This window comes from Heterocephalus glaber, unplaced genomic scaffold, assembly GCF_053883595.1.
Source record: "Heterocephalus glaber isolate CG9 unplaced genomic scaffold, H.glaber_assembly_v1.0 deba00001481, whole genome shotgun sequence".
In the NCBI taxonomy this organism is placed as follows: domain Eukaryota; kingdom Metazoa; phylum Chordata; class Mammalia; order Rodentia; family Bathyergidae; genus Heterocephalus; species Heterocephalus glaber.
The window spans coordinates 13,750,899-13,778,859 of NW_028258317.1; the positions used below are offsets into that span (position 1 = coordinate 13,750,899).

The 27,961-nt window shown below is 42.3% G+C and overlaps 2 protein-coding genes and 1 pseudogene across 11 annotated transcripts in view; all 3 read right to left on the reverse strand.

The window, feature by feature from the left end:
• Positions 1–12,611, reverse strand: part of Tmod1 (tropomodulin 1) — a 70,638-nt gene extending 58,027 nt beyond the window's left edge. Inside the window, exon 1 of one of the 3 annotated variants that reach the window (XM_004864968.4) lies at positions 12,488–12,611. The gene's annotated coding sequence lies outside the window, so the exon portion shown is untranslated. Of the gene's footprint in view, positions 1–7,348; positions 7,441–12,487 lie in introns of those variants that run through there. The other 2 variants (XM_087183636.1, XM_087183635.1) reach the window with 2 other exon arrangements.
• On the reverse strand, positions 2,454–3,299 carry LOC101696356 (lactoylglutathione lyase pseudogene; annotated as a pseudogene).
• Positions 12,612–15,685: 3,074 nt separating the features above from the next.
• Positions 15,686–27,961, reverse strand: part of Tdrd7 (tudor domain containing 7) — a 74,498-nt gene continuing 62,222 nt past the window's right edge. For 3 of the 8 annotated variants that reach the window (XM_087183646.1, XM_004864972.4, XM_021244606.2), the window contains 2 exons: positions 16,626–16,697; positions 15,686–16,151 (listed from right to left, as the gene is read on the reverse strand). In XM_087183646.1, coding sequence (XP_087039772.1) covers positions 15,931–16,151; positions 16,626–16,697 — 293 coding nt within the window. In that variant the 3' untranslated portion in view covers positions 15,686–15,930. Of the gene's footprint in view, positions 16,152–16,576; positions 16,698–27,961 lie in introns of those variants that run through there. The other 5 variants (XR_001182369.3, XM_087183647.1, XM_087183648.1 and 2 more) reach the window with 3 other exon arrangements.

Below are 27,961 nucleotides of genomic sequence, written 5' to 3' on the forward strand. Positions count from 1 at the left end.
TATCCCAGCCATCAAGTCTAAATTCCAGGCCTTCTTGCCTCACCCAAAGAGCCTTGCTGATGGTGGCCCAGCTTCTCACATTATCTTGCAATAAAAGGCTCTTCCAGGCAAGACTGCCCATAGAATTTTCTAGGACTAATACAAAATAAAATTGTGGGTCCCTTTGTTTAAAAGACAGGGAAAAAAAGGACCATTAAAAGTACCAAGGTAACAAGGTTTTTCCTTTCTCTCACTTTCTCTCTTGATCTGTCATGCTGCTTTAAATTTATTATTCAATGGTCGACACACACAGGTGGTCATGTGCTGTGACTCAGAGCTTGCCCAAGAAGGCCGATGGCTGCCAATTTCCCTCTTTTGCCATAGGCAAGATGAATGTACCCTCCTCTGATGAGGGGGTTGAGAAGTCAATCCAGGCACTTCCCCAGCCCACTGGCCACTGCCCCAGTATATTTCATCCACCCTGATCCAGGTTCCTAGTGTCCTGGCCAAAGTTTGCAATGTAATAGGCCATCCTTGTGGGTATTGCCACCTTTGGGCTAAGACATTGGGGACCCAAATCAGGGGAGATGAAAGTCTTGCCTAGCAGCAGTTTTCAGCAGAATGCCCAGGGGCAGCTGTGCAGAAATGGGGAGGGCCTAAGGCCAGAGGCAGGGAAAGCAAAGAGACAGCAGGCAGTAGGCCCCACATGACCCGAAGTCCTAAGCCCCAGTATGCTCCAGTGGCACTCCACTGAAAATTACAAATTCAAAGATAAAATTAGTAAGAATTTCATGCAGTGACTGCAGAGCATTGGACCAAGCCCAAAGCCCCTCTGAGAGCAAGGTTCTGTGCACCTGCACAGGTGTGTAACCCCTCCCAGCCCTATTCCCAGGACATGCACCCTGAACGCTCAGTGCCACTTGCCCTCATTGCACCTGTGCTGGGCCTTTTCCTCCCTAGGAACTTCCAAACCCACTGCAACCTCCAACTTCTTCGGTCATTAGAAGTTGCAGCCATTATGCAATGGCAAAAGGGGCACTGGAATAGGGATCAGAGGGCCTGGATGCCAGTCCCCACTTGGGTTGAGAACTGGTTGTGGGATCTGGAGCCAGGGGCTGCACTTCTTTGGATCTCAGTTTCCATGGCCTGATTCATTCAATGAGTAATTGCTGATCATCCACTATGTGCAGGGCATTCTGGGCTTTTGTAGGAGAGACAGAAAGTAAAATTAGTCTCCAGGTCTCAGGAAGCTTATAATTAAACTGAGGAGAGGAGACTCACACAGAAATTCCTGGTGGATATCACACATGCCACTTCTTCATCCAGCACCCTTGGAGGAGGGGGTGCTGTGTTGTGCCATCAGCCCCTTGTTACAGATGAGGTCTCATTTTGGGCCAGCCTGGTTACAGAGGAGAGTGTGGACTGAGCTGTGCAGGCTTGGATTAAAATCCCTGCCGGCATCTCACTGACTGGCAGCCTTGGGGCTCTGAGAGCTGAGGATTCTTTGGCAAACTGAAAGTACAAGATATGCTGTGTGTTCTGAGGAAGGGTCTGGATGACACAGCTCAGATTGGTGGGCTCTTTGCCCACCCCCTAGTCCCCTGTTGTCTCAAGCCCAACAAGCCAACCCTGTGAGCCCCAGATGGTGCACATGGCTGAGTAGCCAGGAGGAAGATGTGGGTCTCCAGCGAGATGTGCTAGAGGCCATCTCTGGGCTGTCATTCTTTTGTTGGGGAGGTATGTTTTTCTTTTTAATAAGGCACAGATTATATATGTATTATATATTATGTAAGTCCAGTATGAATCTTAAGTGTAGAACTCACTGCGCTTTCGTGTGTGTGTGTGTGTGTGTGTGTGTGTGTGTGTGTGTGTGTGTGTGTAAAGACAGTGAATATAGAGTTGTGGACCAAGCATATGGTCCAATATATACCTACGTAAACACTCAGATGAAGATATATGACATTTCCAGACCCTCAGAAGTCTCTTATACCCCCTTCCCAATTTCTCCTCCTCAAAGGCAACTGCTATTCCGACCTTCAAAACCAAAGATTAGCTGTTTTCTTTGAACTTGAAAAGTATTTTATAAATAAAAAATTAGTTTTCTATCAGTATTCTTGTCAGCATGATTCTGAACAGTTCTCAAGAGCACCTTCTCTCTTTTTAAAATGAACACCTTATACTGTTTGAAGTACACGTGAAGTTTCATTTTTGTTCAGTGTTCTTTACTTTCTATCCTGAAGTTATTTCTGAGGAACTGAAACCCCAGAAGATATCCACCACAAAAAAAGGTTAATTTTTTTAAAAAGATGATTCAAAAGAAGACTTGAAGAGAGGTAATACTTAGGAGCTAAAAGGCAGCAAATGCAGCTTCTAAAGAGAATTGTTTTAATTATTACCTAAAAAGTAAACTTACACAACTACATTCAAGGTTATAAAATAAAGCACTACCTTACAACTAGAATGAATAGGCGAAAAATACAGCTGAAAAGGGAAAAGGAGTTAAGAATGATTTCAATTGGGACACAGTTCCATCAGTCCTGGGTGTTTCTGTTCTCTGAGTATCTTGAGTCACATTATTCCATTCTTATTTCCATCCTCACTGACATCTCAAAGAAGCTTTTTCATAGAACTAAATAATAGTTTTGTTAGGATTCAAAATTTCAATCCAGTACCCATCAGGATCTTGAATAAATGCCAGACCTTTCATTTTACCATCATCAGGTTTCTTCACAAATCTGACTCCCAGTTCTTCAAATCTTTTACAAGCACCATGTACATCAGGAACAGCAATTCCAATGTGAGCAAATCCCCGAGGGTCTGAATTACCATTGTGGTAAATCTGGGTGTCATCATCTTCAGTGGCCCAGTTGTGTGTCAACTCAAGGGTAGCTTCTCTGGAGAATGGCCATGCTACTTTTTCATTTTTATCTTTGGGGATATCACTTTTATCCCCATAAGCCAAGAAATAGAGTGAAAATTCCATAGTAGGAAAATCTAATTTTTGGAGTAGCGTCTTTCAAAAAACTCTAGTACAAAAATCCACTGACTTCTTAGGATCCTTAACTCGTAGCATGGTCTGCAGCAAGAAAAAATCCTTGGTGCTGGGGTCTTTGTCCCAGCAGGAACTGAGTGCGACTTCATCAGTGAGGCCACCAGATGCAGGCTGAGGTTTGGTCATGGCCACTTCGAGTTATTAGCTATGCTGGAAAAGGGGACTGGGCTGCACCCATGCACTAGCTGTTTTTTTTTTAACAACAGATAAGTTGATATATACAATGTGCCTGGCTTTTTTCACTCAGCATTTTATCTGTGAGACTAATTTAGTCTGTTGCTTTCATTGTTTCTCACTGTCGTGTAGAATTCCACTATATGAAATGTACCACAATTGATTCATTTACTCTACTGTTATTTCTAGTATATGAAAATTAAAAATAGTGCTATGAATATGTTTTTTCATAGTAATAACCACTTAAATTGTTTTACTATGTACCCAGAAATATAATGGCTGGGTCACAGAGTAGGCATGCATTTAGTTTTAGTTGATATTGTTAAAAGGTTTTCCAAAGTAAATGTACAACTTTACATTCCCACCAGCAGTGAATGAGAGTTTCAGCTGCTCCATATCCTTGACAACATTTGTATTGTGAGTACTTTCCAGTTTAGCCATACAGTGAGTGTAGAACTCACTAGTTTAGCCACTCTCCAGAAGGTGAGTGGTAGTGGTATCTCACTGTGTGTTTCCTACTAAGGATGCAGAACATATTTCATATGCCCATTTGCCATGTGGATCAACTCTTCTGTAAGGTGGGCCTTGTCTTGAGTGGTGCTGGGTACAGAGAAGGTGAGCAGGGTGTCATGTATCTCAGTTGAAGAACCAGGAGGAACGTGGTCACACTCTGAAACCCTCCAATGGGATGACTGGGAAAGAGGGAACAGAAGTGGCCCATGGTTTCCCAAAGGGCAAAAGAAGGACTATCCCGGGATTAGATTTCTGATCAGCACAAAGAACTTTCTAACAATAGTGGTGCCCAAGGATGCAGTGAGATAGGGAGCACCTGTCACTACAGGCTTGTGAGCAGAGATTACAGACCCTAGATGAAGTCTTCCAGAGAAGGCTGTTGACTCAACTGATGGTTGCTGGAGACTGATGAGGTGATATTTAAGGCCCTCTAAGGCCAGCTTCTATTTTGAAAGACATTTGGAGCAATGAATGAAGAAGGCTCAGAAATCATTAAGAGACTTGTCTTTTTGTCCTGTCTGCTTTTATTTTCCCTGGATGAACTCATTCTCTTAGCAGAGGGGGAAAGTACCTTTTAAAAAGCAGGGACACTAAACATAGTGTTTGACTCCATCACTTTTGGCAAGTGCCGAAAGTCCCATCTCAGAGCACACTGAGCCTCGAAGGTTCACATGTCAGTCAAAGCTGTCAAGTGGTTTAAATTAGAAATGTAGATTGCGTGTGTATCTCTTGGGGTCATCACGATGCCTGAGTCACCATAGGAATCATTGCAAGCAACCAGGTCCCAGGAAAGGATGCTGAAAACGTCTTCCTGTCTCAGCCATCTGCCCATCTTAACCCCAGGCATGCTGCGCTCCACTCTGGGACTCCTTCCCCCACTTCTCTGTAGCTTCCTTAGTTCAGGCCTCCCTTAGCTTTCACTAGGTTCTGCCCTTTTCATTCACTTCCATACCAGTTCCAGAAGATTCTAAGAAGCCAAGCATCATAGAAGAGGGTGCCAGAACTCTGTAGGAGCTGCTGCATTATCTCATGCCTCCCATTCCCAGAAGACTGAAAGTTACTTGAAGGCAAGCATCTGGATTTCCCAGAGGCCACATGAAGACCCATGCCCCTCAGGTGCTGTTTGTTGAATGAATGAATAAATAAATGAATAGCATTATTATTGGATTTGACACCTATGAGTCAAAAGCACTGCTAGTATAAAAGTGATCTTATAGAAAAACCTGTGGCACTCACCTCTATTCTCATTCTGTCTTACAAACACAAACATTACTACCTTGCCTCATAGCAGATGTTAACATAAGGTAAAGTTTTGTAAAGCATTGTTCGTATGTTCTGAAAAAACAATATAAAAATCAGCATGAGCAATGCCAGTGGCAAATGAGAGGAAAATATATTTGCTGTTCATTGAACAAAAGGCTAATTTGTTTAATAGACAGAGAGGCCTTAAAATAACAAGTAACCAGAATAGAACAGCTGAGGAGAATGTGAAAAGGGGAAGGGAATAGGCAATTCACATAAGAAGAAATACAAATGGCTAAAAGACACATAGCTAATGAAAGTCACTCATACTTACATAAAAAGTAAATTGAGAAATGCAGTATCAATGCTCATCTATCAGACTGACAAAGACTAAAAAGCCTGAGATCTGCCTGTGTTCAGGACAAGAAGGGAGGCTGGCATTCTCACACATTGGCAGGAGGACACATTGGGAAACCCCTTTTCAAGGTAATATATAAGCCATGTCTATCAAAATGCACATACCCTTTGACTTAGCAATTTCACATCTAGGAATTTACCGTACTTGTTTACTCCATTAATTGTACAAAGATACATGTATAAATTATATGGCTATGCTCTACTTCAGCAAAAAGCCTGAAGCCACAGGGGATTAAGGCAAACAAATTATAGTAAGACATACAATACAGTACTGTTGATACCTTCCTTGAGGCTTTGTCTTTTATGTCACTGAACCTTCTATAGCAAGCATTATTCTGTACTTACTGCACACAAGGCACACTGTTAAACTTATTACATAGATTATTTCCCTCAATCTTCATAAGTATCCACTTTTATTAATAAGTACTCCCATTTTACAGATGAAACTTAAGTGCAGGGAAGAAAGCAACTTATGTCAGTTTCCTAGGGCTGCCATAATAAATGATCACATAATATGTGGCTCAACACAACAGAAATGTATTCTGACACAGTTCAGAAGGCCAGAAATTTAAACTGAGGCAACAGCAGGGTTGGTTCCTTGTGGGAGAACCAAAGGAAGGGAGAATCTGTTCCATGCCTCTCCTAGCTTCTGATGACTGCCACCAATGCTGGCATTCCTTGGCTTGTCATTCCATCACATCAGTCTCTGAGTCCATCATCACATGGCTTCTTCCCCATGGGTGTCCACTCTTCTTAGAAAGATTCTAGGCACTAGATTTAGGACCTGTCCTAATCCAGTGTGACTTCATATTAACTAATTCCATCTGTAAAGACTCCATTTCCAAGTAAGGTCACATTCTGGGCTTCCAGGTGGATATGGTTCCGTGTGGGACACTAACCCAGTTCACTGATCAAGGCCACAAAGCTAATGAGTGGTGGATCCAGGATTAGAATCTCAGCAGGAATCTCTCTCCTTGTGCTCCTTGCTACTTTCAATGTTCTAGGCACTGTCCTAAACTTTTACCTGTAACTAACTTAATCCCCACAACCAAGGCACAAAATAGTTGCAAGTTATGTAGGATTACATAGTCAGTAACTGACAGACCTTAGATTTGAACCCAAGGAGGCAGATCTCCAGAGTTCTTGCTCTTAAACACTGCTGATTTGCCTTCTGTCTAGGGTCCTGTCATGACTATATACTGAGAAGTAGGGTTAAGAAGACATTTCTCCCTGCTGAAACACTGACATTCTCACTTGTATCATGTATGAGAAATCCTCCCATTTATCTTGTCTCCCTCTTCCCTTGGCTGCCATGGCTCATCTCTGAGCTAATTTGAGTGTCCAAATACAGTTGCAGTCTTCAGCCAGGATGCAGTCAGTTTTCTGTCCTTATTTTCTGTGTTACATGTTCTTAATGTGTTCTATTGAATGGGCTTCAGGGGTTTCCTGCAAGCAGACACGATATGTGCATTGTTGTGTTTAGAATTTCTCTTGAGCAAAGGTCCACAGTGCTAATTAGATCCTCAAAGAATTTCATGATCCTAATCTTTGAGGTTTCTGCCCTGTCTTTAAAAAGCTTGTTCTTACGAGTTATGTTGGCTGTATAATAGGTTTATTTTAAGCCATCTTGAAGCTTTTAATGGTATTAAATGGAATGCAATATAAAATCCATGCACAAATACATGCAACCCTGCCATCTAGTCTGAATTTTTAAATTCTCCTGAGTTTGCATGAAGGAAGTCCATCACCTTTATACTGCATTTGTGTACTGCTGATTGGTTTTGATGTTTCAGGGGCTTGGGTGTCTCAGGCTCCCACCCCAGCACTGGCTATAAACATCAAACTTATAAGCAGTGGGCTGACCAAAATAGTCCTTGATTTTGAGTCAGGGCTCAAAGATACTCACATAGATTTTATAAAACACTATCTTAAATGCAACAACCAGGAGAGAATGTGACAACCAGTACAGACCTTGGTGCTTAACGTGAGGTGGTCTGTGGATTCAGGGTCAGAATCTGAACTCCCCACGATGATTGTAATCATTATGCACTGGAAGCATGTACTAATAAAAGAAGAAGCACCTTATGTTGTTTATTAGAGCCTATTGGGATTTATTAGGCTTATTAGAAACAAGGCAACTCACTAGCCTCATCTTACCCCTGCTGAAACATAACCTGAATTTTTGAAAAGATCCTAAGTGACTGAAATGCATAGTAGAGAAGCACTGACATAGAACCTGAGGCCTCTCATTCCTCAAGCTTATCAAACCTTGGAAAGTACTTCCGTTTTCTGGAATATGCACCCCCAACTGGATGATTTAGAGCAATTCCTACTGGAGTCCACTGTCCAATTACAAAAAGGAGAGCATAATACCTGCTGTTTCTCTCTCACAGGACTACTGTGAGTTTCAGATGAGCTCATAGGTCAGTTCACTAGCTGTTTATTGTGATGGGTCGATAAAGGCTGCTGAGGTGGCAAGGAACAGAACAGGAAGACGATAGTCTGGGGATTGGGAAACATGTACATGCTGATTGGTGCTGTGTGCCTATCACAGCTATCATAGAGCCTTTAGTTGCTCTCTTTTTAGGCATTAATTCACTCTCTTGTCAGCCATTTATTAAAACCTGAAGCACTTGTACTGTGTTAAGAATTGCACTATGAGCTGGATACCAGAGAGGCAGAAGAAAATGAGTCACCATCTTGCCCTCAAGGAGCCTTCAGTTTACCAAGAGATGGAGATACAACAGACAGTTCCAGTTAGAATATGGTGTGGCTGGCACCCAGGTGGCAGTCCGGGGGTTCTATGGGAGCAGAGATGAGGCACTAAGGAGCTGGTTTTAAAGGACAGTCACAAGTTCATGGTCTGAGAAGGGGCAGAAGAGCACTCCAGGCAGAAGGAGCAGCAGAGGCAAAGGAAGGGAGGCATGAAGACACAGCAGCTGTGCCAGGACAGGGAGGTAGGCAGAACTCAGGGGAGGGCCTAGACATCAATTCAAAGAAGTAGCTTGGGGCAGATCTTGTTTGATAGTCTAATGACATGTGGTCTTTATCTAGTGGGAAATGGGGAGTCCCTGAAAGGAGAGAATTAACACAGTTAAAGCTCTGCTCCACAAAGATCTTTTAACCAGCAGCATGCAAGAAGATTTTGAAGAGGCTCTGACACTAGCCAGATGAGACAGTCCTCAACTGGAGAGGCGGATGTGGGGGCAGAAACTGATATGAGACATTCAGCAAGGTAGAACTGACAGCTCTAGGTGATCACATGATGGGGGCAGAGAAGGAGAGGCTTTTGGCTCAGTGTCTGGGAGGATGGTGTTACTGCTAACCAAGATGGAGACACAGGAAGAGCACTGGGAGAGAGCCTGAGTCTGGGCCTGATGGGTTTGAAGCATCTTTGGGAAATCCTTTGGCTTTGTCCAATAGGTAGGAATCATAGATGCCAGGAGCTGTGAAGAGAAGTCCAGAATGGACACAAGAACTTGAGAGATGAGGAGTAGTTAGAGGCATTGGAGTGAATGAGGTTGTGGAAAGTCATGGGGTGGGAGGAAAACAGGGTTAGAAGTGGCACCAGCATTGAAGGGATTGATACAAAGATGAGTCCATGAGGAAAGCTGAGTGAGGGCAGGAGGTATTTCTGTTTCCCTGGGCACCTCTGGCCATGACAGCCAATGTCCAGTGTCACAGACCACCACCCAGCTCAGGCATGTCTAGGAATAGCCTTGGGGGTGCCACTCCATTAGCCCCAGAGTGAGGGGCAGCCGGTGCTGGGGACAGGGTAAGGCTTGTCTCCTCCCTCCTTTGTTCCTCTTGGGGCCAGGTAATGTTCAGCTTTTATTAAAATGATATAAGAAGAAAATGCTTGAGTTTGTTTAGTTTTTCAGATCAGACAAGGACCCAGCCCCTCCTATTGCCAAGAAATCCTTCCAGACTGTGTCCTGGGTTGACTTCAATGAGCTCATTCTTTCATTATCATTAAGAGCAAAGCAAGTCAGGTCCTATCATAATTAATCAAGAAGATTTTACCAAACAAAAGAAAAGGGAGGAAATGGCCCCAGAATTGTGCTAAATCACGTTATGCCATAGAAGCAGGACTGTCCTGTGGCTTTGAACTGATAATGGCTCTTAGCACCCAAATAATTGATCTATCTGTTGTTCTGGCCTAGGGGGAAGTGAACTGGCCTCTCCAGAAGCGTTGGCAGCCTGACTAGTCTATTAGTAAGGCTGAAAAATCAAAACATTGACTGTAAAAGGCCATTATTCCTGGGCTCAGGAGGAGTCATCAATGGACGGTTGTCATTTCAGAAATAAGCAAGCCAAGGTCCTGAGGTCCCTGGGCAGGGTCAAACACCCTTCATGGACCAACAAGGTCCTCCTTCATATATATACTGAAGTCTGCCTAGGGACAGAGACTCAAGCCAGGACCTGCTTCATTTTACCTTTTTGCTCAGCTTGGATCTAAGGGATGAAGGCCACCAGCAGAGCTTGTGACATTTAATGAGCAGGTCATTAAGGAAGGTGCTCAGTCCTGCCATGGGTACACCCCTTAGATTGTCTTCTAATGTTCTTACCCTCTCCTGAGTCCTTGTCTACCTCTTATCACACTCCATCCCCTCCGTGCCCTGTCCCCAGCTTCTCTCTTCCCTCTTCCTTCCTTCCTTTCTTTTTTTTTTTTGATACAGGGGATCGAACTGGGGTCTTTGTGCTTTCAAGACAGGCTGCGTAACCACTGAGTTAAATCTCCAGCCCTCTTCCTTCCTTTCTTATCTAAGTTTTTGGTAAGCATTAATGGCCATTTCAGGTCTCATGAGCTACTGCCTCTGCCCCTCACTAACCCTAATAATACTGTCCCAAGGTGCTGGGCTCTGGGCTGGGGGATTTCCCAGCATCATCTCCTTTAATTCCCACAGCTGCCCATAGGAAATGGGTGCTCTTGTTAGCCCCATTGTAAAGAGGAGGAAACTGAGGCTTAGAGAGGCTGGGTCACTGGCAGATCCTATTTTTAAATCCTCTGCCATGCCCTGGCCAAAGTCACCCATACACTCTGCCAATTCTTATGGCCCCTTCCCAGTTCTTGCCACCTTCTTTTCTGCAGCAACTGTCACTGCCCACCTCTTTCCTTCTTGGTTCCTGGGAAGTCACTTTCTCCCACTCTTTCCCCACCCTCTCTTCATGGGTGGGTGCCCCAGATTACATCCCTGGCATGTTTTTTCTTCATGCTAGAAGGTCTAACAAGGGAGCCTCTGATTCCAGCTCCACTGGAGATGGTCTTGTTCACCCCCCTCTTCCCTCAAGGTCACTCTGGGTGGGTGGCAGGGCTGGGGCTGGAGCCAGGGTCCCAACAGCCAGGCTGGCAGCGTACCTTCCACTACTGGGAGCTGCTTTCTGTTTTCTGTTTTTGCTGAGCTGCAGGAAACTACCCTGCCCAGGAGTAGGGAGAAGGTGTGAGACCCTGATAAGGTGGGGCGGAGGCTATTTTTAGAGGACACTGGCTTTCCACTTAGATGGCGGTAGAACCCGAGGGCCAGTGACTAAACCAGGGGTTTGTAAGACTATCTCATTAGAGATAATACACCAAGGCCACAGGGTTCGTTGTTTTCACTCTGCCTGTCTGTTGTGTGGCTTGAATTAATGGGAATCTGACTATGGCGCCATTTCCTCTTAGTTCTTTTATGTGTGAGGCTTTGATATTGGTTTAAAGACATAAATAAAAGGAGTAGAAACAGAAAGGAAACTAGGATGAGGGCGCTATTGCAAAGGAAAGTCCTGGACAGCCGCAGACCACAAAAGGGGGCTTGGCAGGTTGTTCAGAGAGCCCCAAGATGTGCCTGCACAGAGGGAAGGGCCAGAGAAAAATGGGAAAGGTGGTGGAGACTGCAGACCTGGTGTCCAGCTGGTGACCTTGAGCAGGGAACTCTGAGGTCCTTCATGGACAACAAGATGGGGTTCATGTTGGGCAGATAGATGAGATCCTCTGAGTGGTCAGGGCCCAGCATCTGGGTTCAGACTGGTTCTGTGATTTGGACACTGAAGGACTTGGGTCAGGTGGCCTTCAAGAGTGTCAGAGGGAGGGCGAGAGCCAGGACTACAGTGAGGGCCGGTAACGGTAGTCATGGCTGGGGATGGAGGAAAGCCATGCTGGAGGGGAAACTGAGCCTACGAAGAGCCAGATTGGAACCCTTGGTCCTGCCCTGTTTGTGGGATCTAAAACTGTTTGGGTCACTTGTTTTGCCAAAGCAAAGGTGCCCCTAAGCACCTCAGGGGTGCCCTTTCTGAGAGTGCACAGCCTGTGCTATTCCTAGGGCCTTAGTTGGTTCCAGGATATGATCCAAGGTGGGGAACCCACAGCAAGCTCATACTTCTGCCACAGCTCCGGCTGTGCACGGCTGTACCCTGCGAGTCCCTGCCCGGAAACGATGAACAGTTAGGGGGAGCGTGCGCCCCGCTGCTCCCACTGCCCGGGTCCCTAGCCTCGTCCTACAAATGTGCAAACCCAGGTCCAAAGAAAGGAGGGGGTTTTCCAAGGCCATGCCGAGAGCTGACTACAGCCAAGGCGACTGTTTCCAGGCTATCTGACCCGCTCCACCTGGCTGCATCCGCGCGCGCAGTAGTGCTTTAAAACCTGTCGCCTCCCGCAGTCGGGGAAACTTTTCTGGTCGCCGGCGGGCGCGGCGCGAACCCAGGCTCCGCGTCCCGCGAGCACCAACGCCCTCACTCCCCCGACTCTCCCCGGCTCTCTCTGCAGAGGGAGGAGGCCGCGCCCGAGTGCCCGGCGCGGGGCACCTGTACCCAGCCGTGCGCCCGCGGTCCCCCTGCGTTGACAGCGGCGACGCAAAGGTCCAAGTGGAGGGCTCCCTGGCCGGGGCCGCGGGCGCGGGGCAGCAGGAACGAGAGCCCCCCGGAGCGGAGCGCGGGGCTCCGGATCCCCGACATTTGGGCTCCCCGGCCCAGAGGCAACCCGAGGCGGCAGCTATTTATAGAGGGAGCCGCGCTCAGTCCCTCTTGGCGGCGGCGGCGACAGCTGAATATTTTGCCCAGATATGGCTGGGGCCCAAGCGCCGAAGAGGGAGCCCCGCAAGCCCGAGGGGGACCCCAGAAGGGTGAAGGGCTTACCCGGGCGCAGAGCGGGGACCGGAGCAGTTGGCGGCGGGGAGAGCGCGGGCGGCGAGCGAGCGAACCGAGCGCGGGGCTGGGCGGGCTCCCGGGCAGCCCGGCCGAGCGGGCGCTGTGGGCTGCGGGGGGGTGGGAGCCAGGGGCGGGCCGGGCTGCGCGCTGTCACCGCGCCCCACCCCGCCCCGCCCCGCCCCGCCCGCCGCCTCCGCCCTCCCTGTCCACAGGGGGGCGCCGAGGCTTGGCCCGCAGTGCCCGGCCTGGGAGCGACACTTCCTTGGGGCAGCACCGGCCAGGGGCCGGGCCACCGGGAGGCAGCCTGCCTCCATCCCAGGTTGAAGGTGCATCAGCCGCTGACCGGGTCTCGGTTTCTCTACTTGTCCCAGGAAGAGTTTGAGTGAGGTAGAGTGGAAAATGCAGGCAGATTTTTATTCCTGTGGGGCCCAGAATTTTTCGGAGGTCCTCAATAGTGATGGAGTAAAGCCAGCCATGGGGCTGCTGCACCTTCCCCTGCTTTGAAGCCGCGATCCATCTCATCTTCCCAGCAGCCCGGCAAGGTCTGGCATGAGCCCAAGCCTTAATAACATCATTTGGTGAACACAATTCCAACAGAGTCGAATGCGTTCTCTACATTGTACTAAGAGACAATAGAGTGTCCAAAATAAGGACTTAAAATAACCACAACAAAAAAGTTCTCCTTTCCTAAAAGGCTAATGTTTTCCAGAACAAATCACTTCAACAGAAATTTTAAGTGTTTTAATACGTGGCACATGCAAAGGAATTTGTAGGACCATAGGAAAATGTCTTAACTTGGGAGTCTTATGGGAAAGTTTTGGGTGAGGGAGACCCTAATGAAAATCAACTCTTAATCCTGGTACTGTATATAACTGAGAGACAATCATTTTTAAAACGTACTTTTTTTTTTTTGGAGACAGGGTTTTGCTACGTAGTTCAGACTGGAATTGAACTATGTAGTCCAGGCTGGCTTCAAAGTCCTGACAATCCTCCTGCCTCAGTCTCCTTAGTGCTATGATTACAGGTGTGCACCACCACACCTGGCTCTGCCATATATTTTTAAATAAAAGTGGTGATTTAATATTTAAGATTAGTTTAAAACTTTTGTTATGGTCTCAAATATGTAAGTGTGAACAACGTATGTGTTAGCTTCCTGAATTTTTGCAGTGTGGACACCTGTGCAGATCAACCGTCAGTCAGGAAACACTGTTAGCTCAGAAGCCAACATGTCCCTCCTGTCACAACTCCTTCCCACACGCGTTTTCCTGACCCTTTTGGTAATCATATCCTTCCTTACTTTCTTGTACTTATGCAGTTTGTCTTCATTTGCTCAACTCTGAGATTAATGTGTAATGTTTCATGCACCTGTAGTGTTTCCCATAATTTAAAAAACCAATTTTACTATTAGCAGACATTCAGGTTGCTTATTACAAATAGTGCTGCTGTGAACATTCTCTCCCAGTGTCCTCCTACCAAGTGCACACACTTGTGGTGTTTGCCTGCCACTTCTTCCAAAGGCTTTGTGGTACCACTGTATGTATCTCAACTATATTCTTTCACTCTGTGCTTTGCCTCTTCTTAATGTCTTTTGATGAATTGGTGTTTTTAGTTTTAATAGTCTATCCATCTTTTTATCATAGTACTTTGTGTGTCTTGTTTAAAAACTTATTTTCTACCCTTGGGTTATAAAGGTATTTTCCTGTTCTCTTCTGATCTTACCTTTCACATTTAGGTTTCCAATTTACCTAGGACTGACTTGGGAACATAGGATGAAGTAGAGGCTAAGTTCATCTGTCTGTCAAACTGTCCGAGCACCAGATGAACTTTACAGTTACATCAACAAATATAATTTTATTTTAAAAACAGAAGCATTTCTAGTCACTGAAACAAACCACTTTGTCTTTATTTGTACATAATTTGAGGAATTTTGCCTTTGTTGTTGTTAGGGAAAGAGACTGTTACAAAAAATGCATGCTATTTTACTTCACTTAAACATTTACATGTCAGAATCTTTATTTCATCATGATTGTTTTAATTGCTGGCCTAAAAACTCTCGAGTTTTCAGTTTAAATATATTAAATATAAATTTTATAAAGATAATTTTTAGAGATAATTTCTATATGCTGAAGGTGAAAGACTTATAACATCTTTTTTCTTTTCTTTTTCTGTACTTTCTCAAATAAAAACAAATAAATTTAAGAATGCTTATCTCCAGCCTGGCTTTCTCCTCTGAAATGCACTCAGTATTTCTAGTAGTTTGTGTGTATCTTCACATGAAGGTCTATTAGCTCAAGTTCAATGAGTTCAAAATCAAAATTTTAACCTTCCTGTCAAACTGGGTAAGGATCATCAGCCTAGAACTTCAGACTTGACCTCACTCCCCTATCTACATCTATCTCCATGTTCACCTTGTTAGTCAGAAAACAATGGTGGGAGTGTAAGCAGCATGTACGCTGTCAAACAGTGCAAATCAAGGCTCATCTCCCTGGTCTTCAAACATTTACCAATATAGTACAGATAAAGAGATGACTAAGACTTGTCCCTCAAAGGCTCACGATCTAGTTGGTATGGTTGGTACACAGACTATTAATTGTGTCCTACAAAGTTTAGTGAGATATGGGCATCAAGAGGGACAGAATCAAAGTAAAATGAAGTAGAAAGCTTCACGGTCAGCCCAGGAGGTCAGACAGGGCACTGACAAAAGATGGTGGGGAAGAATGAGTCACAGGTGGAAGGGCTGTTGTATGCAGTTAGAAGGGCAGTAAGTCTTGTTTTAGGATGTCAGTAGTCCTGGATGAACATATGTGGGGTCAAAGGATAAGATAAAGGTCCAGTGTGGCTGCACTGTGGAGGACAAGGCTGGGTAGAAGGGCTACAGACAGCCTGGCTCTTGGGTCTGGACACTCTGGGTGATGAGAAGTCACTCAAGATTTGGAATAAGGGGCATGCTGGTTTGCCTGGTCTGCTCTTGTGACAATGCTGATGTGCTAAAGACTCAAGGTAAGTCTGCATATGTTTTGGGGATCACTTGCTCTGGGACACACCACCATGCCAGGGGAAGAGTTAAGTCATGATATTCCCAATTTAACTGAAGAAGAGCCCAGCACTGCAAGGAAGATAACATTTCTATGGAAAAGGAAATTTTCATCTTAAGATTATAAAGCCTACAAATGACAAATTAGCCAGTTTTTATATTGATAAACTTTTTAATTCTAATATTATAGTAATAATTCAAGTGCGATTTTCTTTGAAAAGTCAACTCTGTCCAAACAAAGCTTGTTAAATATTTCTCATTAAACACTGACATATTCTTTTGAATCTCCCACAACAGTCAGAGCCATGTAGCAGAAATAAGATGTTTTTAAAGCCTACCACATTTTGTTATTGCTAAAAAATAACTGAGTTAGTTGTCAAAGTCTCAGAAGCAGTGATTAATTAACTTTTGAAGACTCCACTGGATACTGTGACATGAAATCATGAATCCAGGTATCAGTGTCTGGCAGCGATGTGTCCACTAGATAGACTACTACTTTTCGGTCCCAAGGGTTAGGATTTTGAATAACTTCTTGTACCAGTGCCACCAGAGGTTTCTTCTCCACATGATTTCGAAAAACCATCGAAGCCTCTTCAGACCACTGGCTACACTTCACTCCTAGGAGAAAGACAAGAGTGAGATGCCTTTCTTTGATCATTTTAATGGAAAACTATTAGTCAATTCTAAAGTAGCGTAAGCATCCCAGGTTAGCACTGCCTAAGGTGGAAACAGCTGCTGAACAATCACATGGCAGACCAGAGACTGTAGTTTCTCTACTCTAAGTGCAGTCACTTCTGTAAGTCTTTACCTCCCAATACAAGTTTCCTTTGAGATCTGCTGCTGGTATTATCAAATTAGGTAATAATGACTGCTAGCATTTCCCATACTTAAGGTATTTATAAACTAATAATTGAGAATAAAATATCAATAATATTGGTGACATTTTTCTTAAAAGTTTTTTTTCCTGATGGGCCAAATATAGTTTAAAAAAGAACTGCTATTTAGAGGATCATTTTTAAGAAAGTATACAGAAGAAAGCATGCAGAGTGCCATGGAAGGAGCACTACATTCAAAGCCAGGAGACTCAGTTACTATTTTCAGCTCTTCTTTTATCAGGTGGTGTGATCTTGGGTAAATCAGCTGATCTCTTGGTCCTCGGTTTACCTATCATAAAATAAACTGGTTGGACCAGATGAATTTTAAGCTTCATGCATCTCTAAATTTTTATGTCTTTTGAACTTCAGAAGTCAGTTTAGAGAATTCTAAATTCAAACTTAAAACAAAATTGAAATAAAACATTTCACTAAATCCACATATACTAGATTAGACAAACTATCAGCTATGCCAAGGGAATGACGGTCTGGGAGTCTTATACATAGCTTTAGAAGATTTGCCACCTGCAGAGCAAGAGGAATAAAATCTTCAATTAGTAAGAATTTCTCACAAGAGAAGCCTAAAAATCTCATTTTATCTGCAGAAGCCCTAACAATTTTTAAGTCATATTATTTAATAAGTAACAAGATAACCTCCCTAAAACCTAATCAGCAAGGTTAAGAGATGACCCACAGTAGCTCCATTATATCTATGACTCATGGCATCAAATGTAAAGCCACACTGCACAGCTACAAAGGATGTCCATGTAAAAGTTATAGGCAGTGAAGCAGCAACCCAACCCACTGGGAACCTTGGGAGTGACTCCATTTGTGAGTGCGTAAAGGTTCATCCCAAGGACCACAGAGAATCCTTAAAATATTCTGATTCATACACTAGGGACATACTGTGGATTCCACTCAGCCTGCACTGAGTTCTTAGATTCTAGGGATACTTGCAAATTTCCTAGGGTTTGGCTGGATGAGAAAGCCTATCAAAATGATGACTCCAATGCCTATGTCACAACAAGTGACTCCCATGAAACTCGCAGTCTGTATATCACTCCTCTGTCTAGTGAATGGCTATGCTGGAGCAAGAGAGACACATTCTGTACCATATACATTCTTGAATATTTCTTCTTCTAATCTGATGCCAGAGAGGCTCTGTGACTGATGAGCAAGTCGGTGGAGAGGTGTAGCAAAAGTGAGCCTACAAAGGGAACTAAGTCAAGATGAGACTCACCAGCAAGACTACATTTCCAGACATATATGTACCAAGAAACAGGCATACATTTGTGCTACCTGCTTAGTCTACAAGGATATTTGATATTCATTCTTTGAACTGGTCCACCTATAAGTTCAGAGACATAAGCATGATAGGATTGACTGGCCATTTTATAAATAATTATGGGGATGGGTGAGAAGGAAGAGACTTGAATCCAGATCTCCTGACTTGTAAACTATACCTTTCATTTGGAAAAGGAAGCATACAATGAAGAAACGGGTGCACTGGAGAAGCAGGTTGCTAGATTTGAGGATATGGGGTCTTGGGGAGGATATTTAACTTCTCTGAGCTTGTTTCCCGATCTGGATAACAGTAATAGTATCTGGCACCTAAGCCTCCCAGCAGGGAGAAATTCAATGCAATGAAGTGGCTGGTAGAACTTAAGGAGTTCTATTGTCATTCTACCCTACTGACAAATACAAAGCTGGGAAACTGAAAAGTGAGGTTACAGGGCAATGTGCTGACCCAAAACTGGAGAGACAGAAAGGCAGATACAGCAGGTCACAACTCACTGGAACAGAAATCAACAACCAGAATCCTCAGAGGAGTGCAAGAGGAGGAAAACCTGGACTGTAACTGACAAATTGCTGGAGGCTGACATGGACAAGCCTGAGTGTTAAAAATTCCAGCAGGACCCAGTTATGCTCCCCTTCCCTCGCACTTTTACAGGTTTTCCTTCCAAGAGCATTACCTCGAGGTCGTCACAATGACGGAGAAAAATCCCCTGTGCTTCCAGCAAGGGGCAGGAAAGGAATATTATGAAACATACCAGAGCTCTCTATTAAGGAGAAGGGATTCTGCCCTCAGGAGAAGGGATTCTAACAAAGCCTGCCCTGCTGGGGTTTCATCAGAGCCTCATCTATTGGGTGAAAGGAAATGCCCAACTCCACTCCCCTCTAGTCTTTTCCCTCCAGCTAAAGGTGGACCTGAAGAAGCATGAGTGAAGTTCACAGCACAGGGGTGCAGGTTCACAGAAAACTCAGATCGCACCATGAGGTTACAGACACTTCCTCCCTCACACACCTTCCCATTGTGTTTCTAAAGGCCTTTCTGTGGGACCTCCCCCACTACCTGTATACCATGTACACCTCTCAGCAAAACATTGCAGGTAATACTAAAGGCAAAAAGCACAGTCTGAAGAGACTGAACAAGCATCAGAATCAGAGTCAGATATGGCAGGAATGTTGGAAAGATCAGACCAGAAATTTAAAACAAGTACGATTAATATGCCAAAGACTTTAATGGATGAAGTAGACAGCATGTAGGAACAGACTGATAGGGACTGTGGGAGTAGCCCAGTGATGTAGCACTTGGTTTACATGTTAGAGACACTGGACTCAATCCCCAGATGGATAATGTAAGCAGAAAGATAGACCTTTTTTTTCAGTACTGGGAATTGAACCCAGGGCCTTCAAATTGAGCTACATCCCTAGCCCTTTTAATTTTGAGACAAAGTCTTGGTAAGTTCCTAAACTGCCCAGGCTTGTTCAAACTTGTGATCAGCCTCAGCCTCCCAGAGTGCTAAGATTACAAGGTGTATACTACCTCTCCCACCTAGAGATGGACACTGTAAGTACAAATTAAAAAAAAAAAAGGCTGGACAGCAAAAACACTGCAATAGAAAATAATGCCTGGGTGGGCTCATTAGTAGACTGCATGTGGGCAAGGAAAGGTCTCTGATCTTGAGGATGTGACAAAAAAATTTCTAAAACTAAAAACAAGAACTAAAAGATTGAAAAACAAAAAACAATACAATATCTAAGAACTGGGGTACAACAACAAAAGGTATAAAGATATGTTTAAGGGGGAAACCAGAAGAAAAAAGAAAGGAACAGAAACAGCATCGAAACAATAACAGAATTTTCTCTAGTTAGTGTTGGATCCAGGAAGCTTAGAGAACACCAAGCAGGATTAATACCTTCAATACATCTAGGTATATTATGCTTAAACACTAGAAAAGCAAGGATAAACAAAAATTTTGAAAGAAGCCAGAGGAAAAAAACTACTTTATATATAGAGGAACAAAGACAAGAATTAGATCCAACTTCTCAGAAACTATTCAACCAAAGTGTTGAGAGGAAAAAAACTCACCAACTAAAATTCTAGACCTTGGTGATGTATCCTTCAAAAGTAAAGGAGAGGGGCTGGAGGTGTAGCTCAGTGAAGGAGTGCTTGCTTAGCATCTGCCAGGCCCTGGGTTCAATCCCAAGACTGGGGTTGGGGAAGGAGCTTACACTGAGACTCAGACAAACAGAAACGGGGGGAGTTTGTTAGTCAGCCTTGGGAGAAATGTTAAAAGAAGTTCTTTAGAGGAAAAAAATGAAACTTGGATCTACATAAAGAAAGGAAAGCATCAGAGAATGGGTGAACATAAAATTTTATTTTTCTCATTCTTAATTGATCTAATAGATAACTTCAAAACAATAGCAACAATGTATTTGATTATGTATGTTTTATACATAAGTAGAATGACTGCAAAAATACAAAGGGCAAGAGGATAGAGTTACTTTGTTATAAGGTGTATGCACTACCTATGAAGCAGTGTAACATTATTTAAAAGTAGATCTGGATTAGTTATAAATGTATATTGCAAATTCTAGAGCAACCACTAAAAAAAGTAACAAAAAAAGAAATACAATTGATATGTTAAGAATGGACTCATAAATGCTCAAAGCCACAAAAAAGTAGAAAAACATAAATGACAAAAATAAGAACAAAGAACAAAGCCAAGGATGGTAGTATATGCCTGTAATCCCAACACTATGGGAGGCATAGGCAGAAGGATTGCAAGTTCAAGCCCAGCCTGAATAACTTAGTGAGTTGGATCCCACCTCAAACTAAAAAATAAAAAAAATTTTAAAAGGGCTGGGGATGCAGTTCAGTTTGCAGGCCCTGGATTTGATCCCCAGTGTGTGGGGGGCCAGGGAGAATAAGGATAACAAATAGGAAATGGTAATAAATATGGTAGAAATTAATCTATATTGACAATGACTAAACCTCACTAGTCTTGATATATGTTAAAGGAGAGATAGTGCCAGAATGGAACAAAAAACAAGACTGAATTACTACATTATTGGCAAGAAATCCACTTTAAATATGAAGACACAAGCATCAAGGAGCAGAGCTTGCCCCAAGCACAGAGGAGGTGTCCCTTCCGGGGCGCCATACCACTGGCCCCAGTGCCAAGGAGCAGAGCTGCCCCCAGCGCAGAGGAGGTGAAAATCCCAGCATACCACCGCCCCCAGCGCCAAGGAGGTCAGCAGCAGCCCCCACCCCAGGAAATGAGAAGACACTAAAACAAGTCTAAAACCAGACTCCCAGATCACATAAAGCAACCCCAAAGGGAAATGAGATGGAACATTCTGACACTTAACCACCTGGACTCCCTGAACTGGCAACAAAAGAGGATCTGGAAAAAAATGAAATCAGAAAGAATTTCTCAGATAACAGCAGAGATTGTGGTCACAGTGCAAGACATGATTCATAAATCTAGAGAGGACACAGATAAAAAAATAGAGGAACTGGGGAACGTGATGGAATCCCAACATAGGAAACAAATGGAATCCATAAAACAGATGCAAACAGATTTCCAGGAGACTAAAAACTCCACTGAAAGTCCACGCAGCAGAATGAGCCAATGTGAGGACAGAATTTCAGATACAGAAGATAAGACTGTAATTAGTGACCAGGAAAAGAAAAATTTCTTTAAAATAGTAAGGGACTACAAGAAATCAATCCAGCATCTGCTAGACGATGCAAAGAAGAATAACATAAGACTGAGCAGAGTCAATGAAGAAACAGGAGAGAGTGCAGATGACATAAAAAAAACTGTTCACAGAAGTGATGGCAGAAAACTTCCCAAGAAGGGGAAAAGAATTTGACAGATAAGTGAGGCATATAGGATTCCAACTAGCCTTGATCAAAAAAAAAAAAATCTACACATAGGCATGTAATAGTTAAGATTCCAGAAACCTAACAGAATAACCAAATTTTACAAGCATTTAGAGAAAAGAAACAAATCACATACAAAGAAAAGCCCATCAGAATCACAGCAGACTTCTAAATGCAAAAACTTAAGGCAAGAAGAGCTTGGAGTGATGTATTTGAAGCTCTAAAGGAAAACAGCCTCCAACCCACATTGATGTATAAAACTGCAAAACTATCTTTCAAAATTGATGGAGAAATAAGATACTTTCATGAGAAAGAGCACCTTAGGAACTTCATGAATACCAAACCAGCACTCCAAAAAATTTTAGACATTATCCTAGGAAAAGACAACGAGGATCATAACCCCAGGAAGTAAAGCAGAATGAATCCATCAGGCATGACAAGAGAATAAATGCAAAGGCGGAGAATGCAACAGAAAGAAAAAGTCATGACAACGATAAGTCAATATGTATCAGTTATAACCATCAATGCTAACGGTCTCAATTCACCAATCAAAAGAAATAGACTGGCAGAATGGGTCAAGAAGCAAGATCCAACAATATGCTGCATACAAGAAACTCAATTCAAAAAGAAACTCAAAGACTGAAAGTTAATGGGTGGAAAACAATACTCCATGTGGCAGGAACCCGAAAAAAAGGAGTAGCTATCCTCTTTGCAGATCAAGTGGATTTCAAACCAACACTGATTAAGCGAGTCAAGGACACTACACTCTTGTAAAGGGGACAATCCAAGAGGGAGAGATGACAACCATAAAGATATATGCACCAAACACTAGTGTGCCCAACTACATAAAAGAAATACTAACAGACATGAAAAATCAAATAAGCACTAATACAGTAGTAGTGAGGGACCTCAATACCCTGCTGTCACAAATAGATAAACTAAACAAAAAATAAGCAACAAAATCTAGAACTCAAACTCTTAAATGAACTTAACAGATGTTTACAGAGTGTTCCACCCCACAAAATCAGAATACACATTCTTTTCAGCTGCACATGGGTTGTTCTCCAAAACAGACCACATACTTGCTCATAGAACATGTTTAAGTAAGTGCAAAGGAACTGAAGTTATCCCCTGTATATTATTAGACCATAGTACAATGAAATTGGACATCAAAAGCAAAAGAAACCACAAGAATTTCATAAACACACGGAAAATGAGCAACACACTTTGAATAACCAATGCGTCACAGAGGAAATTAAGGAAGAAATCAGACAGTTCCTTCAATTAAATGATAATAACAATATAACATATTGGAATCTATGGGACACAATGAAAGCAGTCTTATGAGGGAAATTCATAGCAGTAAATACTCATATTAGGAAAACTGAGCAAGCCCAATTACCTGATGCTGAACCTCAAGCTTCTAGAAAAAGAAGAGCAGGATAAACCCAAAGCTCATACAAAGGAGGAAATTATAAAGATCGGAGCAGAAATCAACACAGTGGACAGAAAGAGAACAGTACAAAAAAATCAATGAAACAAAAAGCTGGTTCTGTGAAAGAATAAACAAAATTGACAAACCCTTAGGCAACCTTATCAAAAAAGGAAAGAAAAGGCCCAAATCCATGAAATTAGGAATGAAAAGGGTGAAATTACAATGGACCCAGCAGAAATCCAGAGGATCATCCATACCTACTTCAAGAAACTATACACCAATAAGATGGAAAACACAGAAGAAATGGACAGATTCCTACATATGTATGAATTACCAAAGTTGAATGAAGAATACCAAAAAATTCTACACAACCCAATATCAATCAATGAAATTGAAAATGTAATTAAAAACTTACCAACTAAGAGAAGCCCAGGTCCTGATGGCTTCACTTCTGAATTCTACAAGACATTTAAAGAGGAACTACTGCCACTACTGCTTAAACTCTTCAATGAAATTGAAAGGGAAGCAATACTCCCAAGTTCATTGCTGGAAGCAAGCATCACCTTGATTCCCAAAGCACAGAAAGACCCAACCAAAAAAGAGAACTACAGGCCAATCTCACTAATGAACATAGATGCAAAAATCCTTGACAAGATACTGGCAAACAGAATGCAGAAGATCATCAAGAAGATCATACACCCTGACCAAGTGGGATTCATCCCAGGGATGCAGGAATGGTTCAACATATGCAAATCAATCAATGTAATACACTGTATCAATAGAGCCAAGGACAAAAACTGTATGATTATCTCCATAGATGCAGAAAAAGCATTTGACAAAATCCAACATGCATTTATGATAAAACCCTACAAAACTTGGAATAGACAGTCACTATCTCAAGCTGGTAAAAACCATCTATGAAAATCCAACAGCCATTATCATATTAAATGGTCAAAACCTGAAATCCTTCATACTAAAATCAGGAACGAGACAAGGATGTCCACTATCACCACTCCTGTTTAATATAGTCTTGGAAACATTAGCCACAGCAATTAGACAAGAGAAAGAAACAAAAGGAATAAAGATAGGAAGTGAAGAAGTCAAATTATCATTATTTGCAGATGACATGATACTCTATATAGAAGACCCCAAGAGCTCCACCAAAAGTCTTCTAGACTTAATAACCAAATTTAGTAAAGCAGCTGGATACAAGGTCAACCCACAAAAATCAATAGCTTTCCTCTACACGAACAACAGACTCACTGAGAGAGAAACAGGGCAAACAATTCCTTTCACAATGGCATCCAAAAAAATGAAATACCTAGGAATCAACCTAAAAAAAGAAATCAAAGACCTCTTCTCTGAAAACTACAACTCTGAAAAGAGAGATTGAAGACAATATCAGAAAATGGAAAAACATCCCTTGGTCCTGGGTAGGAAGAATCAACAGAGTGAAAATGGCCATACTTCCAAAACTACTGTATAGATTCAGTGCAATCCCAATTGAAATCCCAGCAGCATACTTCATGGACCTTGAGAAAACAATCCAAAAATTGATTTGGAACAAGAAGGGACCTAGAATAGCAAAAGCAATCCTAGGCAACAGAGACATGCGAGGGGGTATCACAACCCCCAACTTGAAACTATACTACAAAGCTATTGTGATAAAAAAACAGCATGGGACTGGCAAAGAAAGAGACCTGAGGACCAGTGGAACAAATTAGAAGATGCAGAAACAACTCCAGACTCACTCAGTCACCTCATCTTTGGCAAAGGAGCCAAACACCCTCACTGGAGGAAAGATAGCCTCTTTCATAAATGGTGCTGGAAAAATTGGGTTTCAACTTGCCAAAGACTAAAACTAGACTATATCTCTCACCATGCACTAAACTAAAATCAAAATAGATTAAAGATCTAAATATTAAAACAGAAACTCTGAACCAGCTGGAACAGAGGTTAGGTAGAACTCTTGAAGACACTGGTGTGGGAAAAGATTTTATGAACAAAACCTCAGTTGCCCGTGAACTAGAACAAACAATCAACAAGTGGGATCTCTTCTTATTAAAAAGCTTCTGCACAGCAAGAGAAACCACCAGCAGTGTGAAAAGACAACCCACAATGTGGGAAAAAATGTTCACCTGCTGTTCCTCAGACAAAGGTCTACTATCTCAAATCTATAAAGAACTTAAAAAAATCAGACCTCCCAAAGTTAAAGACCCAATCCAAAGATGGGCATCTGAAATGAACAGACATTTCTCAGACAAAGAAGTAGAAATAGCAAACAAACATATGAAAAAATGTTCAACATCACTGGTCATTCGAGAGATGCAAAGGAAAACAACACTGAGATTCTACCTCACCCCAGAAAGAATGGCTGCTATCATGAAATCAACCAATAACAAATGCTGGCGGGGCTGTGGGGAAAGAGGAACCCTGCTCCACTGCTGGTGGGACTGCAGACTGGTGCAACCACTGTGGAAATCAGTATGGAGATACCTCAAAGAACTAGGACTGGGAGTACCGTTTGACCCAGCTATTCCCCTGTTGGGTATCTTCCCCTCAAAATTAAAAGAATCATGCCACAGTGATATATGTGCACCCATGTTCATAGCAGCACAGTTTGTAATAGCTAAAACTTGGAAGCACCCCAATTGCCCATCAAGTGGAGACTGGATCAAGAAAATGTGTTTTTTTTTATAAAATGGAGTACTAGTCAGCCATAAAAAATGAGAAATTAGAGACATTTATTGCTAAATGGATGCACATTGAGGAAATACTCTTAAGTGAAAGAAACAGGACACACGTGTAAATACCGAACAGTTTCTCTAGTGTGAGAAACTGAAAGTGTAAATAAGGACTAAAAGGTATAACAGATAATGTGAAATAGGAAGAAAAGGGGCAAAGGGGAAGGGGAAGTGGGAGGGGTAGGGGAAAGGAAAGAATGGAATGGAATTAATATGAGAAAATGAAAAAATGGAAACAAAATCTTTGTAAATGGGGAGGGATGGAGGGGTTGGAGGAAGGGCAGGGGAATGGGGAAAAACAAGAACCAAGAGATTATGTAAAGGTGCAAATTTCCAATGATAAATGTCATTATATTGTATACCTAAAATGTACCAATAAAATTAATTTAAAAAATAAATACGAAGACACATATAGAGAAAAGTAAAGGGGTGGAGATTAATGCACTATGCTAACACTAATCAAAAGCAAGCAGGAGGGGCGGGGGATTTAGCTCAGTGGTTCTGCTGCCTGCCTTGCAAGTGCAAGGACTAGAGTTCAATCCCAGGTACCAAAAAAGAAACCAGCCAAAAAACAAAAAAAAAAAAGAAATCAGGAGTAGGTACATTAATTTCAGATAGAGCAGACTTTAGTTCAAGGAAAGTTATCTGGGATAAAGAGAAGCATTGCATAATGGTAAAGGTTTCAGTTCTCCAAGAAAATATAATAATACTTAATGTGTGCTATGGCTTGTGTCTAGATGTCCCCCAAAACCTCATGCAGTCATAGGTGGGGCTTTTTCAGAGGTGGCTGCATCTTGAGTATGTGATTAATTCATGGTGCAATGCTAGGGTTGAGGGTGTTAGGATTATGCATAGGTGATTACTAAATCAGTTCACTGATTGGTTTGGCACTGCCCTAGTCCCAGTAGCCTGGATACAATATAAGGGACAGAAAGAGGCTTATCTTGTCCCTTGCTTGCTTTTGCCGTCTTCTGCATGCAATGAACTGCTTCTCCTGTGATGCTCCTCTAACATGCCACCCTGACTTACTATGGACTGAAACCTCTACTAACTGTAAGCCAAATAAACTTTTCCTAATTTAACTCTGGGTGTCAGGTATTTTGTCTCAGCAATGAGAAAAGTAACTAAGCACTTAACACCAGAGTGTCAAAATATACAAGGCAAAATGATAGAACTGCAAGGAGAAACAGAAGAATCCACTATCATAGTTAGACTTTAATACCCCAAATCAGAAATGAACAAATCCAGCAGAGAATCAGTAAGCAAATACTGAACTCAACAACACAATTAACTGGATGTAAGTGACACTTATAAGTAACTTCATCCAACAACAGCAAATTATAATTCTCAAGTTTACATGGAATATTCACCAAGATAAGCCACATCCTGGGACTTAAAACACAACCTTAACAAATATAAAGGAACAGAAATCATACAATGTCTTCTCTCAGACCACAAAAAAGTTAAATTAGAAACCAAAATAAAAAACAAAGCTGGAAAATGAAACACTTGGAGGATAAACAACAAACAATTCTAACACATGGATGAAAGAAGAAATTTCAAGAGAAAGTTAAAAATGTTTTGAGCTAAACCTCAATTGGACAAGAAATAGTACCAAGAATCAACAAGTGGGATATATCAAATTTAAAAGCTTCTGTACAACAAAGTAAACAACCAACAGAGTGAAGAGACAGCCTACAGAATAGGAAAATTTTTGTCAGCTATTCCTCAGAGGACTAATATCTAAAATATATAAGAACTCAAAAACCAGACTCCCCAAAATAAAAGACCCAATCAAAAATTGTACATATGAAATGAATAGATAATTCTCCGACAAATGGCCAATAAATGAAAAAATATTCATCACCTCTGGCCATCAGAGAAAAGCAAATTAATCACACCAAGATTCCATCTTACTGCAGAAAGAAAGGCTATCATCAAGAAAGCAAATGATAATGAATGCTGGTGAGGCTGTGGAGAAAAGGGGACCCCTCTACATTATGTAAACTATGGATATTAGTCAGAGATTCCTCAAAAAATTAAAACTAAAAATCATTATGCATTGGAAATATGTATTACTAACAAATAAAAACTGGAAAAAATAAAGTTCTAAGTTAGAATGCAAAAAATTATTTTAAGCTAAAAATGAAAAAACTGCATATCAAAATTTGATGAAACAGAAGTAGTGATTAAAAGAAAATTTA